Genomic DNA, 16717 nt, shown 5'->3' with positions numbered 1-16717 from the left:
CCTGCCTTCCTCTCTCCTGGAAGCCATCCCTGATCCCTCCCTGGAAAGAGCGGATGGGGTCTGGTTTGCATTCGTCTCACCATCCTCCCGGCTATCAATCGTCTCCGCGGGCAGTGGCAGATAAATGGGGAGTGCGTAAGTCGTGGGGTGATTCCACTCCCAGAGAGAAGGGAATCACCCCCCCCCCCACTGATCAAGGAATTGCAGTTGTAAAGAAACCAAGTGTGAGAAACACTTTAGAAAATGGTCAGGACACTTTTATTAGAAGGATAAACCGCACCGGCCATTTCAGCATCTCCATATGAGCCTGCCCTCTGCTGTCAGAGTGATCCTGGCTCCTAGCGGCCTACAAGCTACAGCCGGACGGCTCCTGGGGTTCCCGAGATGAACTCTGGGAGAGCAGAGCCTCCTCTTTCTTATCTGGAACGGCTGGTGGGTTCAAACTGCCAACCTTGTGGTTAGCCTACTGTGCTGCCCCGGCCACTTCTCTACACGTCTGTTAAACAGGGAGCAGCAGGGTGGTAAGAGTAAACGTCTCCCCCAAACACTCTTGGCAAGCAAAGCCGTTTTAAAAATGAAATTCAAGAATCGACTGTCAGGTCTTTTAAGTTTCTGCCCCCCGCCCCCCATCTTGTTTTCCCACAATAACCCATCTATTTCAGGAAAGAACAAGACAGTTGAGGGTATGGCGTTGCCAAAGCAACTGCTCGGTGGGCCTATGTGCGGTCCTTCAAAGCTAGAGCCCAGGAGGAGCTGCCGGCCAGAGGCCCCGAGAGATGCCCTAATGGCCCCACGATGACGGTGAGGCAAGGAAGGACAAGCGACTACAGCCATCTCATCAAATGCTCGATCCCTTTCATCTTTCCAATGAGGCAGCACCAGAAATCTTCAAAAGAATCAAAGGAAAACATACTGACTTCTAGTTCTGGCAGCAGAGCAAACAACAAAAGACACACAACGTCTCCACTACAAACACACACAGAACTGCACACCCAAACCTTCCCAACACCATCGAGGCACACAGTGAAGCCACCCACCTCGCCCAGGCGTTCTTCAGACAAGAGGATGTTGACTTCCGGCAGATGGCAGACTAGGCAGGCCTGCTACACACAGACGCCTCTACCAATAAAGACACGAGACCAAAGGAACCAGGTACAGGTGACAACGCAGGAAGCCTGCGCTCCAGAGAAAAGGAGATGGACGTAGACTGCACACGGACTGGCAGAAGCTGACCAAAAGCCATGAGAGGAGGCCGCGAGATGAACGGTGGGCTAGCCTTCTGCCATCTTCAGCTTTTGCAGAGTAGCCCATCCAGGTTAGGCCTGCACACTGGTGACTGGCGCTCAGATGGGTGGGACACTCTTGTGTCCCTCACCCCTCTACGGCCCACATCATGGTCAGCCCCATCCCTCACCCAGCAGCTAGGGACGTCCTGAGGTCAGAGCTGGGCCGCCTTAGAATGGGTTAGACGCTCTCTCAGCAGATCAGCAGCAAAGCATCTTGGATCCCCGGCCACCTGTGTGCTCAGGAAAGCTTCTCATGACCTGCCACCTTTCCCCAGGTGCTCTCTAGGCCAGAAAGAGGAGGGACGAAGGGGGGAATGAAAGACACACACAAACATCAGTCTGCACGACCCCAAGACCAGAACTAGATGGTGTTCAGAGCACTCAACTGCTCTGAAAGGGAATACATTCAATGGTCCTGGGTAGACCGTGAGAAACATGTAGAACGAAAGTCAACGTCATGGAAGAGGGTGATGCCTGATACCTGATCCCCTCAACGCCTTGTCATCTCACAGGCTGGTGTGCATTTTCCATGTGGGCTTTGTTGTTTCTCAGTTAGATGGCCCCTTGTTGATCTTCCAGTCTATGGGACCCCAGATTCTATATATTTTGACAACTGGGCACCATCAGCTTTCTTCACCGCATTGGCCCATGCACCCGCTTTGCCTTCAGCGTTCATGGCGGGTTAGTCTGGTGTGCTTCTTCCGTGTGGGCTTTGTTGTTTCTTAGCTAGATGGCCGCCTGATTGTCACAATCAATTTTAGAATGCTTGTTTAAGAGATGAAGACAATTAATATAGACTACTGGGCTGTAACCAAAAGGTCAGCAGTTCAAATCCACCAGCCACTCCATGGGAGAAAGAGGAGACTGTGTGCTGCTTTAAAGATTTATCCTTGGGAACCTTATGTAGGGCCACTATGGGTCAGAATTGACTTGATGGCAGAGGGTTTGGTTTAGTTGGATCAGTCCTAGATGAATAACCTCATAAAGTAGTTGTACCCAGGTTTGTAACAGAATACTGAGGTGAGGAGCAAATGTTTTGAGAATGATGAGGGCAATGAATGTACAAATGTGCTTTACACAATTGATGTATGTGTAGATTGTGATGAGTTGTATGACTCCGTAATAAAATGATTTAAAAAAAGAGAGAGAAGAAACATATTCAAAAAGGCAGGACAAAAAAATGGTTCGTTCTAGATATTATTATATGTCTACATCATAGAAAGAAAAAACATGGGAAAATGCTGTACTTCCGTGCTATAGAAAGAGAACTAGTAGTATTGAAAAAATGTTTTAAGTGAACCTTTAGGGGGAAAAAAGTCATTAAAACGAAAAGGCTCAATAAATTTGGGGGGGGGTGATTAAACATAATGGAAGAATATATGAGTGATTTAGAAGAATACAGTGAAGAAAACAGAGGTCAAGCTGTAAAAATGTGAAAAAAGACACACAAAGGGTAGATTTAAATGGTGCAACACACTCTAAAATAGGAGCTACAGGAGGAGACTAGGAAGAGAAGGGACGAAGTCCTACACAGTCAAGGAGATGAGGAGGCCTAGGTCGCTTCCCTGAAGATGAAAGGCATAGGAGGTGTGGTTGAGAGAGAAATCTCCATCCATGGCACCTCAGATGTCTTAGTTCGGAACAAGATTTTAATAGTACCTGGGTGGGGGGAGCTTTAAAAATGGATAGAACTGGGAGCGTAGACCTCGATAATGGAGGCAGGCAGACAATGGAGTTAGACCTTCAAAGTGTTGAAGGAAATAACCCCATAAATGTACAATTCCATGCCTTGCTATCGGATTATTCAAATATAAAGGCAAAGATAAAATGCTCCTCAGAGATGAAGAGCTTACCCCACAAAGGAAGACCTTGTTTAAAGAAAAGGGAACTTCAAAGGAAAGAATGGGGCTTACCGGTCAATAATGAATACAAGAAAGCAGTGAGCTTTGGAATTCTTAAGTGTTTAGTTGCTTTAAGAAAGGGTGAAACTAAAATACATGGAATATGGAGGATCAGAGCTAAAATCTTCTAAGGCCCTCACACAGCTCAGGAAAACAAGTACCGATTCACGTCAGAGTCTATTAAGCTGAGTGTGTGCTTAAAATGTAGAGTATCAATAAAAAGAAGTAGAATCGGAGGAAATAACTTGCATAAATAAAATACAGAAAATAAAAATCCAACAGTAAGCAAGCACAAAGGGGAGAGAACATATGGGGAGGTGAGTGGCAAAGAAAGCCCGTGTGCATACAAAGAGGTGGCCGAAATAACTCCCAAGTAGCAACTCTGTACATTCAATGGCTGTCAGAGCCAGCCACTCCACCGCCAGGTGTAATCATGGCCAGAAGACCAGCATGGATGCGACCAGAGACCTTCCCCCCACCACGGCTCCCTGGAAACAGCCCACAAGGAGAGCCACTAAAAATAGCCCGGCCCCACGCCGCCAAGTCCTGTCCAACTCCTGCAGCAGGTAACGTTCAGCATGAATGCATCTCAGTGAGTGGTGTGTTGGCATGCCAATTATGCCAGTTAAAAAATCCTTAGGACATATTATATATATATAGTCATGAATACATACACTTGTATATATTCAAAGTACCAACACAAATCCAGAGAAGTTGGGAAGGGGCTGTACTTAGGATACATTTTTGTATGTGCTTAATGTTTTAAAACATAAAACTCGCTTCTCCCTCTCTCAGTTTCTCCACCATCCTGAGTGTGGTGTTGCTCCAACTTCACCACGTCTTCTCATAAGACTTTCCGGATCAAGCGATTCCTGGCCAAGAAGCAGAATTGGCCCATTCCCCAATGGACTCGAACGGAAACCAGTCATCAGACCAGGCACAAGTCCAAGAGAAGACACTGGAGAGGTGCGGAGCGGGGTCTGTGGGGAGCCCCTGGGCTCCCATCATGCTCAGTTGCATTAAAGACTTGTGCCACCATCTGATCAACAGAACTTGAATTGGCAAATAATCTGGTTTCTTCCTTGGTGTTTATGCTTCCACATCCAGTTTAACAATAAATAATGTAAGGCTGTTGGTTGAAAAAAAAACCAACCCCAAAACAAAACAAAATCCCCATAAAATTCAAAACCAAAAGGAAATGCTACCATTTGTTAGGCACTTCGATTTTATACCACTTCATTTATGAATTTGTTTTCTGCTGTCGGAAAAGGTTCCTTTGCGAAGACTTAGGTTTTGTAAAGGGAAGGGGAGGAGGAGTTTCGGACCGCCGCCAATCCACATCCATCTCTCAAGCTCCTGGTCAAGCACTTTCCACGGTCTACTTAAAATACTCTGAACCTCTGGGAGAAAGGTCATTTCCTCACACTACCCAAAACAGACCATCCTAGGCAAGGGGATGAACATCCACAAATGCTGAAATAAAACTTCTTTGTAATCCATGATTTACCTTTGATTGCCATGTTTGCATTGCTTTTGTTCTGAGCTTAACGCCCTGTGCACAATTAGATAATGAGTGATTTTAAACAGAGGTAGCCCACATCTGATGTCTGGGTTCCTTTCTGACAGAAGTTAAATACCTGTCTTTTTATATTTTTAAAAGTATTCATCATTACTGAATTTTATTATCAGTATCCTTAATTCCCTCGGTCTTTGTGGGTTGGAATCATGACACCTGAGAAAGACAGTCTCAATAAATTAACACTGGATGTGGTCCACTTCTTAGAATGGAAAAAGCTCATTGCCACCGGGTCGAGGCTGACTCAGAGACCCTACCGGACAAGTCAGAATTGCCGCTGTGGATTCCTACTCTTCACAGGAGGAGAAAGCCTCGCCTTTCTCCTCCCAGAGTGGCTGGTGATTTCCAACGGTTGGCCTTGTGGTCGGCACTCCAACACCTAACCACTATGCCACCACAAGATGCTAAAAATGAAAGTCAACAGGTAGGCTGGTCCAAGGGCAATTCCTAGTAATGCTCATGTGCCCAAGTCAGGGACTATCTGCGTCCTGCCTGTGAGGTTTCCACGTTTGGCCTTCGGCGGAAAGGAACATTGGTGCAGTTTATTACTCGATAGGGCTCTGCGAGCCAGACTTCAGCGCTCTCATCACTGGGTGTATGTCCTCATTTCCTGATGAGACCGAGAGGGTAGTAGGACTGTTGTCAATGGCGGTGAACATGGCTGTGATTGGAAACACTTAGAATTTACTAAGCAGATTGGCCAATTTGCCATGCTACTACTGGGTGTAAAATGAGCCACCTCAGAGGACGGAAAGGGGGAGCTTACTGAAATCAAGAAAAAGAATCATGAGATTGGAAAAATTAAAATTGCTTTCATTCTGCTGTTAAAAACGGCTGATTTGCTACAAAACCTTTGGGTACATTAAATCAAAAGAAAGGATGTCAATTGTTATTCTATTCATATTGCTCTGAGCGAGACAACAGGTGGTGCATTTTTCGGACTTTTGTCCAGCCGTCCACTTCCTCTGACGAAATAGACGGGCAGCACTGAGGAGAAATCTAAAGTATGCACGAGGTACATCCATTTGTATAACGGTAAAAATGTAGAAAGTAAATAAAAACTAAAAGGTAAAACTCAAATCAAGAAGTTGGTTTGGGGAAAAAGGAAACAAAGAGGAGGCAGGAGTGAAGTGCATGTGTCTTTTACACCAAGATCCTCGTGCGCTCAACCTCCTGGGTGAGAGAGCGAGCAGAGAGCGAGAGCGAGCCGGGACAGCGGAGTCAGAGGCAGGCCTGGCCGGCGTGGTGGGCTTCCCCGCCTGTGGAGCGAAGAAGCTGGATGCTGCCTTCACACCCGAGGCTTCCTTGTGGAGTGGGGCGTCTCTATCCACTAACTGGGGAGCTGACTCACAGAACTGCAGCTGAGGCCCTTTGGGAAGAGCTGATGACGGCGTTGAATGCCAGCTGAAACACAGCCCGAGTTTCAGAGGCCAGGCCAAGGTGCCATGGTCGGAGAGAGACGGACCTGGGGGCATGGTTAGGGAGAGGTTTCCTGACTGCAAGAGGGTATATTCTGAGCCTTTCTGATGCGGAAATGTCGCCTGTTAGTTTCCCTGATGAACTCCTTAATTCCAAGTGCTATTTCTGAAATGTGGCCATTTCCACATATTATTGAAGCCAGCAGGAGTGTACCCTGGGAGGGTGGGTGTCAGAGCTAGTACAGAGTTGGAGGTCGGTAAGTCTGTCCTTGGCTTCCCAGGAATCGTCCTTGGGCTGATGAAGCTGATGTTCTTCCCTCCGTGAGGTCAGTGGCAGCCAGACACCACTGATGTACCACTCCCTCCTCACAGGAAAGTATCAGATTCCTTGGGAACAATGGGAGGCAAAGGCTGAAAGATCGCCGAGCCCTCTCACTCAGTACGAAAATGACTCCCCGAGGAACGGATCCTCAGACAGACTCCTCAGGAGGGAGATGGAGATTGCCAGGCAGAAGTGGTGCTTGTGGGGTTTGAGGAGAGGTGGGCAAAGGGGCCAGGAAAAGCCCCAGCAGAGCTCTCCGTAGTGTTCCTGGGTGTTCAGAGCCCTGTGCACTGCCCAGCATCAACCCTGCACGTGAGCGGCTCAGGCGGCTCAGCAGAAACTCCTTTTTAGATGGCTGCAAACCCAACAAGTAGACCCGCTCTGCTTAGGGGGCTAAGAGTAAGAGGGTAGAAGCACCTCAAAAGGACTCCAGGCCAGGACAACACAGCTGCCGAAGCCAGCACACTGGCCTAACACTCTCCCAGCAGAGTTAGAAGGGGCACCGGGGGCCGGGGCAGTCTGGGTTCGCCCACGTTGGACACAGTAGAAGGATGGAGAAGCCAGACTGCAAGCAGGAATTCAATTTGGGGCTTGGGGGGAGGAAAGGGAAAGACATGCGGAGAGCTTGATTACAAACAGCAACAAATACCTAGTGCGGTTTCCGTTTGGAGGAAATATGCCTGAATCTTGGGAAGACGTGTATGTTTGCTCTGAGGGCAGTGACTGATGCAAACGATGTTCCTTCTCTCGGACAACTCGAAAGCCTTCACCATAATCTAAGGACCAAATTAAATTAGACAACACCTAATATAACATAAAAGGCTTGTTCCAAAGGCCTACACCTGTACACGGAAACCTGCACCATGCTGTTATTAGGTGCCGTCAAGGCAATGTCCACTCACGGCAATCCCGCGGACGGTGCATACCTGCACCAGAGGGAGCCAATGTTCACATACATCTCAACTCGGATCAACAGCCTGTTCTTCTGGAGCTGAACACTAAGTTAATGAGATTGCAAGGAGAACTCAGCCCGTTTGCACTCTCTCCTCCTCCTTCTCGGCTCTCCAGAAATGCCTACAATACATAGGAACAGCCCTGCGTCCTGACAACAGGGTAAACTCCATTTGGGAGCGCTGAAATGATCAGTTAGTTGATTTCCCTTTTCTGGTAACGTCAAAGTTTCAGTACGTCTTCTTCATGCCTTCTCTCTCTCTAAGTGAAAGCTGATGTTGGCGTGTCTTATTAACCTATGACTTGCCAAGGCTGCTGTGCATTCATGCTGCAAAATTCACCCATACTGTGGAGGGCCAGGTGTTCGCTGCAGCATGCCTTACGGACCCAAGCCAGCGGGGTACGCGAGAGGGTAAACAGACCCTAGTGACCATGGCCCTGCCATGCATGTGGCCGCAGGCAGATAGAAAGCTCCACTTCTTGGCATGTTTCTCTACAATCATCTGGTTCCTTTGGTTGCAAAACTCCACATCTGCCCTCCTGTGCAGTTTTCAACAAAATAGGAACGCTAAGTAAGAAGAAAAACCGGTAGCTACAACGAACTTGACCAAGGACATGCTCTAACGGTACACGAGGGGCGAGGTGGTTAGTTTATTGTGCCAGCCTGGCCGATAAACACATGTGGGACTAACGGAAGGACAGAGAGATAAATGGCTCGGTGAGCCTCGCCTTTCTGTTCTCTCTCTCTTTGATCATCGGACCAGTGTGCGGCTGCCTTGCTTGTTCTGTGCCTCCATTTGCAAGCTACACTACCTGTGGGACACCTAACCCATGGACTATGTCGCTGTAATTTGAGGTCCCTTTAAGACCTGCTTCTCCACACCATTGGAATTTACATCTCTTGAGCTGGGGACTGACTGTTGGTGACCTGCCTTGCTGTTTGCTGCCTGTGCCAGGATAGCCTAGCTCTCTCTACAGAGGACTTACTGGCGGCCCTCAAGACTTGAAGGACTGCCAGTGTCTCACACTGTCTAATACATTTGAATTGTGCTGAGCCATTTGTACTGCTTTATAATTTAACTGTTTATTTCTTGTGTTATCTATCTATCTATCTATCTATCTATCTATCTATCAAATTACTAGCAATCTGGTTTCGTCTCTCTAGAGAACCCCATCTAACACAAGGGGGCTTGAAAAGTTTGTGGGAAAATCCCATCATCTTGAATTCCACAAAGTTTTTGAAATCCTCCTAGTATTTATGATGGTTTGAACAGGGAGGGAGGGAAGATTAAAAACACTACATACACAAAATTAAATATAAACATCAACTCACTTGGCATTCTAGGGCTTATTTATCCCTCGGGCACATTCTGAGTTTACAGACATGTCTGGAAGGTTGATGTCAGTTAAGGAACCATTGCCTCCGTATGTGTTGTCAATGTATTCTGAACCCTTGGTTAAGAAATGCCATTTCCTGCTCAGGACATTCCCTTGGCCTCTGTATCCTGTGCACAGGCCTGGCTCCGCCCCCATGCTCTCGCCAGGAGTCGGAGGACTCAGCTGCACCGGTACCAATTAGCAGGGCCATCTTCTTCCTGTCTGCCAGTGAACGGCCTCTCTGCGAGAGGCTAACCTACACAGTACTTGGTCGCCGTGCTTCTCGGCTGGAGGAACCTCTAAGGCAAAATGCCTTTCGTGTCTTTAAGATTCCATCACCGTACATATTCTTATTCCCTCTAGGATATGGTTCTGCGTAACAATAACTCTATGAACGTTTTCTTAAGCATAATAGCTCTACAGTCTGTCAGTGACAGGAGGTAGCTGAAAAACCGGACGGCTTGCTGCAGAAACAGAGAGAGCTGCACAGTGCTGGGCCAGGAGTCCTTCCTGTGCACTTCCCCGGCCGCCAGGCCTCCAATATCCACCTTTGAGGCTACTTAAACTGCCTTCACTCTAGAACAGGGCAAAAATAAGAAGGCAAAAAGGTGTCGTGAATATTTCATATCCTGACAAGTACCATACTACAGTGACAGTAGTAGCTACCACTCTATCATAAAATCTCTACCTTAGCTTATGAGACATAAGACAACTCTACCCAGAGGCCCTGCCCCCACAGTTGTTACCACCTCCAGCCATCAAACTCCGTGTTCCCCACTAGCTTTTACACCCACCCATGCACAACCCACTCGCAGACGGGGACACACCATCACAGCCTAAAGCCGAGAGACAATTCCTGTTTTCCTCGAAACACAAATGGGATGTTTCGCCTCCCTCTGTCCCGGAAAGAGCCTGGTGCTGTAGAGGGTCTGCTGACTTGCAAGGTCAGCAGCTTGAACGCATCAGCCACGCCCCTAGAGGAAGACGAGGCTTCCGGCTCCTGTAGATTGACTGCTTTGGAAACCCAAAGCAGTAGCCTTGAAGGAGAGCTGGGAGTCAGAACTAGCCAGATGATGGGCAAGTTCTTTCTGTTGTCCCCCATGCCCTCCATGGAATGAGAGGCTACAAAGAGAGAGGCTGAAGAGCTTGTGAATGGGGTGTTTGAAATGTGTTCCCTTTGCAGACACTTGGGACTCTCCCACCCAAGGCTGAAGCAACAGGCCAGTGGGGTCGAGGTGTATGTAGTCTCCCCTGAAATTTTACCCTCATTTGTGTTTCCTTGTGGGAGAGGCCACTCTGGGCATTAGAGGCTGCCTGGCAGTGACGGAGCAGAGCAGTAATTCAGACATCCCCTTCACTCTTCTTTCAGGCGACCTTTGCCTTTGAGACCATCCCATTTGATTCTCAAACCTCCAGCTTCATGGCCTAAACTCACACAGATCATTCCAGATCTAGAGAGCTCTCACGGCCGCTCTGCTGAGCTCTTCCAAAAAGGACTCAGCCAATTTCAACACGATTGACCAGAGCAGCACAGAGGCAGGCTGACCATAAACACGCCAGGCACAGTGCCACCCACTTCTTTCTCCGCACCCACCCTCTACCCCCACACAAGCAGCAGCCCGTAGGCAGGGCTCCATCCGCAAACACTCCCAGACGGGCTTCTCGCGGGCCTCCCACCTGCCGCCCGCTGTTTTTCCTTGTTTAAAAGTATGTTCGAAGATACTTAGCTTGAAATCAGAACAGAATAGGAAACATCAACAACAAAAAGAACCAATAGTAAAATCTCTTCTTTGAGATATTCTGGAAGGCGTATTTGCACAAACAATGCTGGCATTTTGGAAAAATCTGTTTGAAAATACACTCAGCATGCATGAATGCATTTGCTTTCCCAGTTCCCTCCCCACCCTGAGCTACTGCCTTTCTTGGACCAGTGAGGTGGACGGGCTGCAGGGAGAAGTGCGTGCTAGTGTTCGCCTTACCTCATGGAACATGTAGAGGGACAGCAAGGTGAGCCCAAGGTTATACAGCACCAAGATCCCCCGGAAGGAGAAGGGCTGCCTGTTCTTCATGTACTTGGGTCCCAGCCAGACTACTAACAAGTATATGGCAGAGCAGACCAAGGTCGGGATGTAGTTGTCCAGAAGGAACCATCCTTTTACTCTGTTATCTGGAAAACAAAGACGGGAGTGAAATTAGTGAGAAGCGAGGCAGATCTGAACTGTGATTGTACAACTAAGAAAGCTGCCACGGAGTCGATTCTGACTCCTAAGAGTCGACCTGATAGTTAGGTTCCCACACCCAGAGGAAGCACGGCTGGTTGGCAGCTCGCAGAAGGGGCACCGCAGAACCTCCTGTGATGGGTTCTGAACGACAATCTACATTATTCAAGGGTTCTTGCTGAGTGAAATTATAGTAACAAACAGGAAGATTGCCTTGCAGGGAATTTTTAAGAAACCAAAACATTTAGCTTTGGCTAAAAGTTCCTGTAAGTGGATGTATGAATCAGATGTGTCGAACGATGCATGGTGAGATGAAACCCAAGGCGTGGCAGCCTTTGACTCTGGAGCTGTCTCGGCTGAGGGCCAGCAGCCTGCCCAGCACTGGGCAGACTCGGGGAAACCTGCCATCTAGCCAGATGAGTGACACTGCTGGTGACTAAACAGAGGCAGGTCCTGTAAGTAGAATGGCTACCAACTGAGGGAGCCATCACTTTGTAAATTGTGAAGGTGAAGGACCAGGAGAAACAGTCTCTGCAAGAAGCTGCCAGCCCTCCCTCTCTCCCCCTGCCAACTAGGGCGCCACCGGACAGGACAGCCGGCTCCTCGAGGCACTGCTCCTCCTGCAGGATGCAGTCGCATCTTCTGCCTGACCCTGGGGAGCGACCTCTGCTGCATGCTGCCCCTTTGCAGCCTGCTGGGATACTCCCCAAATGCCTGCAGTTCTGCAATCTTACCTTTCCTTGAAGCCCCCCAACTCTGGAGCTCAGAGGTGCATGAAGGCTCACCAGCGCATCTCTGAGACTCGGCAGCTATTTGGAGGAGCTCTGACCAATTTTTGAGCCCCTGGGTGTACCCACTGCAATTCCCCTCATATTTTCCCCTTGGAATCCTGGGACAACCCCACTGTCTTGGAGTCGATTCCAACTCACAGGGAAACCACAGGACAGAGTCACAGCTGCGTCACAGGGGAACGTTCTGAGGGTAACACCGTTAGGGAAGCAGACTGCCTCACCTCTCTCTCACAGAGCAGCGGAGGAGTTTGAAGAGCTGATCCTCAGTTAGCACCCCACCCTTAGCCCACTGTGCCACCAGGCCTCCTTCTCCTAGGACAAGCACGGGTTAAATAAAGCGTCCGTCTCCTTGGGGAGCCAATGACCTCAACTCGCCACTGGTCCTCTCACGCCTTCCTTCCAGGGGCTCCGCAGGGTGAAGCCCTCCTGCCTTTGCCCACTGTGTACTCCTGGCCGGGGCGGGGCGACCCTGTCAGTTCTGCTGAGCTGCTGTTTCTCACTAGGCTTCAGGGAAGCGTTTGACCCCAGTGAACCCCATCAGGGAGATTCTTAGGGCCTTTGTTCTCAGCTCCTGGCAGAATGGCCAATTCTGTGAAAAGCTAGTTCTCACTCAGCTCCCAACACAAGGCTGTTAGTGTATTTAATTCAGTGTGCACACCTATTACCATGAATGTTCCCGATAAATGCGTATACTTCCCATTTCCTGTACTTCCAGGCTTTCTTTTGGACCTTGCTTTTCCCTTCATTATCCACAGACCCTCATCTTGCCCATCCACAAGTACTGTCCCCCTTCAACTCTGCTGTGTGCATCCAGGGCTCCTGGTTAGCGCCCCCAGAGGGTGATCTTCATGATCTAGCTAATCATGGAGATCCTAACCCCTCTGTCAGAACACAGGTGGGTCAAAAATTTCTGCCCCCTGAGCTTGGCAGGATGAAGGGCTTTGGGGACGAGTTCTCTTGCTCTAAAAATGATGCCCACAAACAGATTTCTTCCTCCTGTGGACGGGCTTGAGGAGCCCTGGTAGTGTAGTGGGTTATGGGTTTGTCTGCTACCCGAAAAGTCACACACACAGCAGCTCTGTGGGAGAAAGACGAGGTAGTCTTCCTCAACAAAGAGGTCCAGCATCGGGAGCCCTAGGGAGGGCACCAGTGTCGCAGCAGGCTCTGGTGGTGGCGGCTGCACGTGCTGCCGTGGCGGCTGCACGTGCTGCCCTAGAGGCTGCAGTTGTCTTGTAAACGTGAAGATGGAAACACCTATTCTAAGGTTACAGGTACTGAGGGTGGTACAGAGAAAACGACAAGAAGGGGGTCCTTGTTGATATGTAAGAGTTCCTGAAATGCCCAAGAGTTGCCCAACCTGATAATGTAAGCTAATAATTTTTACTAATGTTTCAACCAATTAAGCGTTGGATCTCTTAACAGATTAAAGTTGGACTACCTGGCCCTTACAGTTGTATCACTGGGCATCCTTAGGGTACAAGCGCACACACACACACACACACACAGATCAGCCTCTTTCTGTGCGATGGTCAGACACCGATCTATTTAACCTGTCCCTTGCTGATGGGCAGCTAGATTTTTTCGAGTCGTGACGAGCCCTACTGTTACGGGCATCCTGAAACCTATCTTTGCATGATCCAGGTTAGCTCTAGGAGTGGAGTCTTGGGACAGCTGCAGCCGAGAGCAGGTGCCCTCCACAGAGCTTCTGCCAGTCAGACTCTTCCCCCGCTTTGAGCAACCAACGATGCTGTCCAGTAGATTGTTTAAATCGCCGCCACACTGACGGATGACATGAAGCTGAGAACACGTCCTCTCCCATTTGTAGGATCTTTCTGTGAAGAGTCTTTAACACCTGTTGCACTTTGGAAATACAGTTTCAGTTAGAGACTGGCCGAAGCCCTGGGATACTGGTGAAGCCTGTGTTCGTGGCAGGCTGAGAGCTTGCGGCACCGCATGGCAGCAGGGTAAAGTAGGGGAGGGGCCCCACGAGCTGCGTGCCTGGTCCACAGCCCGGGTCCTGTACCATGTCTGTAATTGCCAGAGACCTCCGTGCTCTTGGTGTTGGGGATGACATTTCATCCTATGATAGAAAATGCTAACATTTCCAAGAATCCCTTCCTGCTCTATTTATAAGTGGCTATTAAAAGGGGAGGAGAAAGGTACACAAAACCCAAAACCACCTTACCTCGGGGGCCAAGCAGCGCCCTGAAATAGGTACTTAGTGAGGCATCAAAATGCTCCATTTTAAACCTATTAAGAAAAAAGGCATTGATTAGTCTCTACTCAAAATGCGTTTTTATTTTGTTTTTATGTATACACAGTACTTTTCCCACAAAAGAACAAGAACACACTCCTTTCAAAGACTATGCATGCTATCAGACAAGGTCGAATTCCTCGTGTTCCAAAAAAAGCAAAAAATGTCACACGCTGAAACTCAAGAAAGTACCCTGCTTGCTACCAAAAGCAAAGACAAAATTACAAGAAAAGGACATTAAAGCAAAGGCAAACGCACAAGCTTGTGAATTCGCTTTACAAGTAGGTGCCAGAGCGCTTTCTGTGAAGCCTACATCTCCGTGGGGCAAAGGCGGGGCTGTACAGAAAGATGGCAGAGGGAGAAGGTGCCGTCTGCAGGTCACACGGTCAGTGGACAGAATGCGGAGACAAAAGGATGGTTTTTCTTGGCTTGTTGCTTTTCACGTTTACTTAAAATGTTTCATGATCACCTTAAAAGGATTCAAATATATCCTTTTAAAAGGTGAAATCTTATCATTTCCTTCCAACCACAATCCCTGTTGTCAGAAGGAACCTAATGTAGCACACTGTGGACACGGGTCCAGAGACTTTTTCCCCCTCTTTTGAGCACCATCGAGGACTGACGACAGCAAAGATGCAATCATGAACTTCGACCTTTTGGCAGAGTTTCCAGTCAATGTCAGGTTACAAAATAAAGCTGATCATCATAATCAACAAGCATATTGTTTTTTCAATTAGTGAGAATTTTCCCCCATAAAACTCATTTACTTAGATTATATTTATAAGTCTAATATACTTGGTTAGAATACAAAATGTATTTTTAGCGGGAGAGGGTCACCGCAAAAAAAAAAAATCCTAGAAAACTGCCGTGATATAAAATTGTCTCTGTTGCTTGTTTTCATGTAATAAAACACCTTGGAGGAAGTTTCAAATTAGTAGTTACAGATTTGCCTCAGTCTTCTAAGATTCTATCGTCCTCGGTAGTCCAAATCAAAACTCACTGTCACGAAGTCGTTGTTGACTCAGCACCCAACAGAGCAGAAGTATCCCTGACTGTTTCCCAGAGGAGAAAGCCCCTCTTTCCTGAGGCAGATACAATAGCTCTCAGGAACCCAATTGTGCCGGCAACCAGGTCTATGTCTTTGTCCCTCAGCACTTCCTCTCAACAATCAAGTAGCTTCTTCCCACTCTGAATGCTGAGCCATTCTCCTCTCTCAAACAAAACCTCAAGGGATGCAAATTCTAGAAAATACTGAAGCTGAAGAGCCTGGGCTTAGCTTTGCATTTTCTAAACAGAGATCCTCTGAAAATGCACCTGAGATAAGTCTTGTTTACCAAAGAAGGTGATGAGGAACCTGATAAAAATAATTTGACTATTTTTCCAGCATCTACTTTAAAACATCTAGAAAAGTACAAGTGCTAGAAAAGGATCGTGTTTTTGTGAGGCCTGGTTCACATGAACACAATTTAATGTCATCTGGGGTGAGTGGTCATGGGGTCCTGGCTGAGCGGAGGGCAGGCCGATAGACCAGAGGAAAACAAGGCTTTCTTTTCGCGTAAAGTTGCAGAAACTCACAGGGCCAGTTCTTCTGTCCTCCAGGGCAGCTAAGGTTGGAAGCAACTGGGTTTTTTGAGTGTGTGAGATTTCAAACAGCCCATCAAAGTTGTTCTAGCTTTTGTGACGCTGCTATATTTTGGATTGAGGTTTTCCTGTGTTTTATTCTGTTGTTGTTGAAGTTCCGTTTAAAACATTTTCTTTATATGAAACTCATGATAAGTAAATCTACAGAAACAGCCACTAGATTAGTAGTTTTCTGGGGCTATGTGGGGGGAAGTTGGGGGAAACGGGGAGCTAATAATAATGGATGTAAGAATGAAGACAGAGTTCCAAAACAGATTATGGTGAATGCAGAACTCTCTTTAATATACCTAAACCACAGAATTGTATACACATGAATTATATGTCAAGAAAACTGTTATTAAAAAAATTGGGAACCTGTATTTTAGAAAGGTTAACAAGTGACCAAATAAAGGTTTGGTTTTTTTTTTTTTTGGTTTTTTTTTTAAGGAAGTAGGACCATGGCTCTGGTGGGAAAGAGCCTATGAACGCTATGATCCTTGGACTCAAGCACTATCGGGTCAGTTTTCTACTGTGGATAGATTTACCTTCCTCCAAGACATTTCAAATTCACTGGTGGGCATACCACTTACTCAGACTAGCAACGTGTATCATATGCCAGGAGCTTTGATGGGGTCACGGTGATGTGTGGGGCTGCTAACCACAAGATCAGCAAGTGGACTGAAACCGTTCACTGCTCTGTGGAAGAAAGGTGTGGCTTTCCACTCCCGCAAACAGTTCCAGTTTCCAAAACCCACAGGGGCAGCTCTATCTACGCTTTCCTAGAGGGGACACTGTGAGTGAGCATCGGACTGGCAGTGAGAGCTAGACATGTGGTAAAACGTCTAAACAATCTGTGCATGACGAAACTGTAATTTCTCTAAGCCCCCCAAAGTGATGAGGGTTCAGCAGAGCTTCCAGATTAAGAACAGACTTTACAGGAGGATGTCCTCTTCAGGGGGATTAGCCACAGAAAACCCCGTGGACAGCATGGAAACCCTGTCA

At 47.8% G+C, this 16717-nt stretch overlaps 1 protein-coding gene across 1 annotated transcript in view; it reads right to left on the bottom strand.

The window, feature by feature from the left end:
* The window catches only part of ELOVL5 (ELOVL fatty acid elongase 5), a 77906-nt gene that overhangs the window by 16221 nt on the left and 44968 nt on the right, over window positions 1-16717 (bottom strand). Inside the window, exons 2-3 of the mRNA XM_075554969.1 lie at window positions 14027-14091; window positions 10811-10998 (exon numbers count right to left, since the gene is read on the bottom strand). Of these exons, the coding sequence (XP_075411084.1) occupies window positions 10811-10998; window positions 14027-14084 (246 nt within the window). The 5' untranslated portion in view covers window positions 14085-14091. The remainder of the gene's footprint in view (window positions 1-10810; window positions 10999-14026; window positions 14092-16717) is intronic.

This window comes from Tenrec ecaudatus, chromosome 7, assembly GCF_050624435.1.
Source record: "Tenrec ecaudatus isolate mTenEca1 chromosome 7, mTenEca1.hap1, whole genome shotgun sequence".
NCBI classification, from domain to species: domain Eukaryota; kingdom Metazoa; phylum Chordata; class Mammalia; order Afrosoricida; family Tenrecidae; genus Tenrec; species Tenrec ecaudatus.
This window is presented reverse-complemented; position numbering and strand designations above follow the sequence as displayed.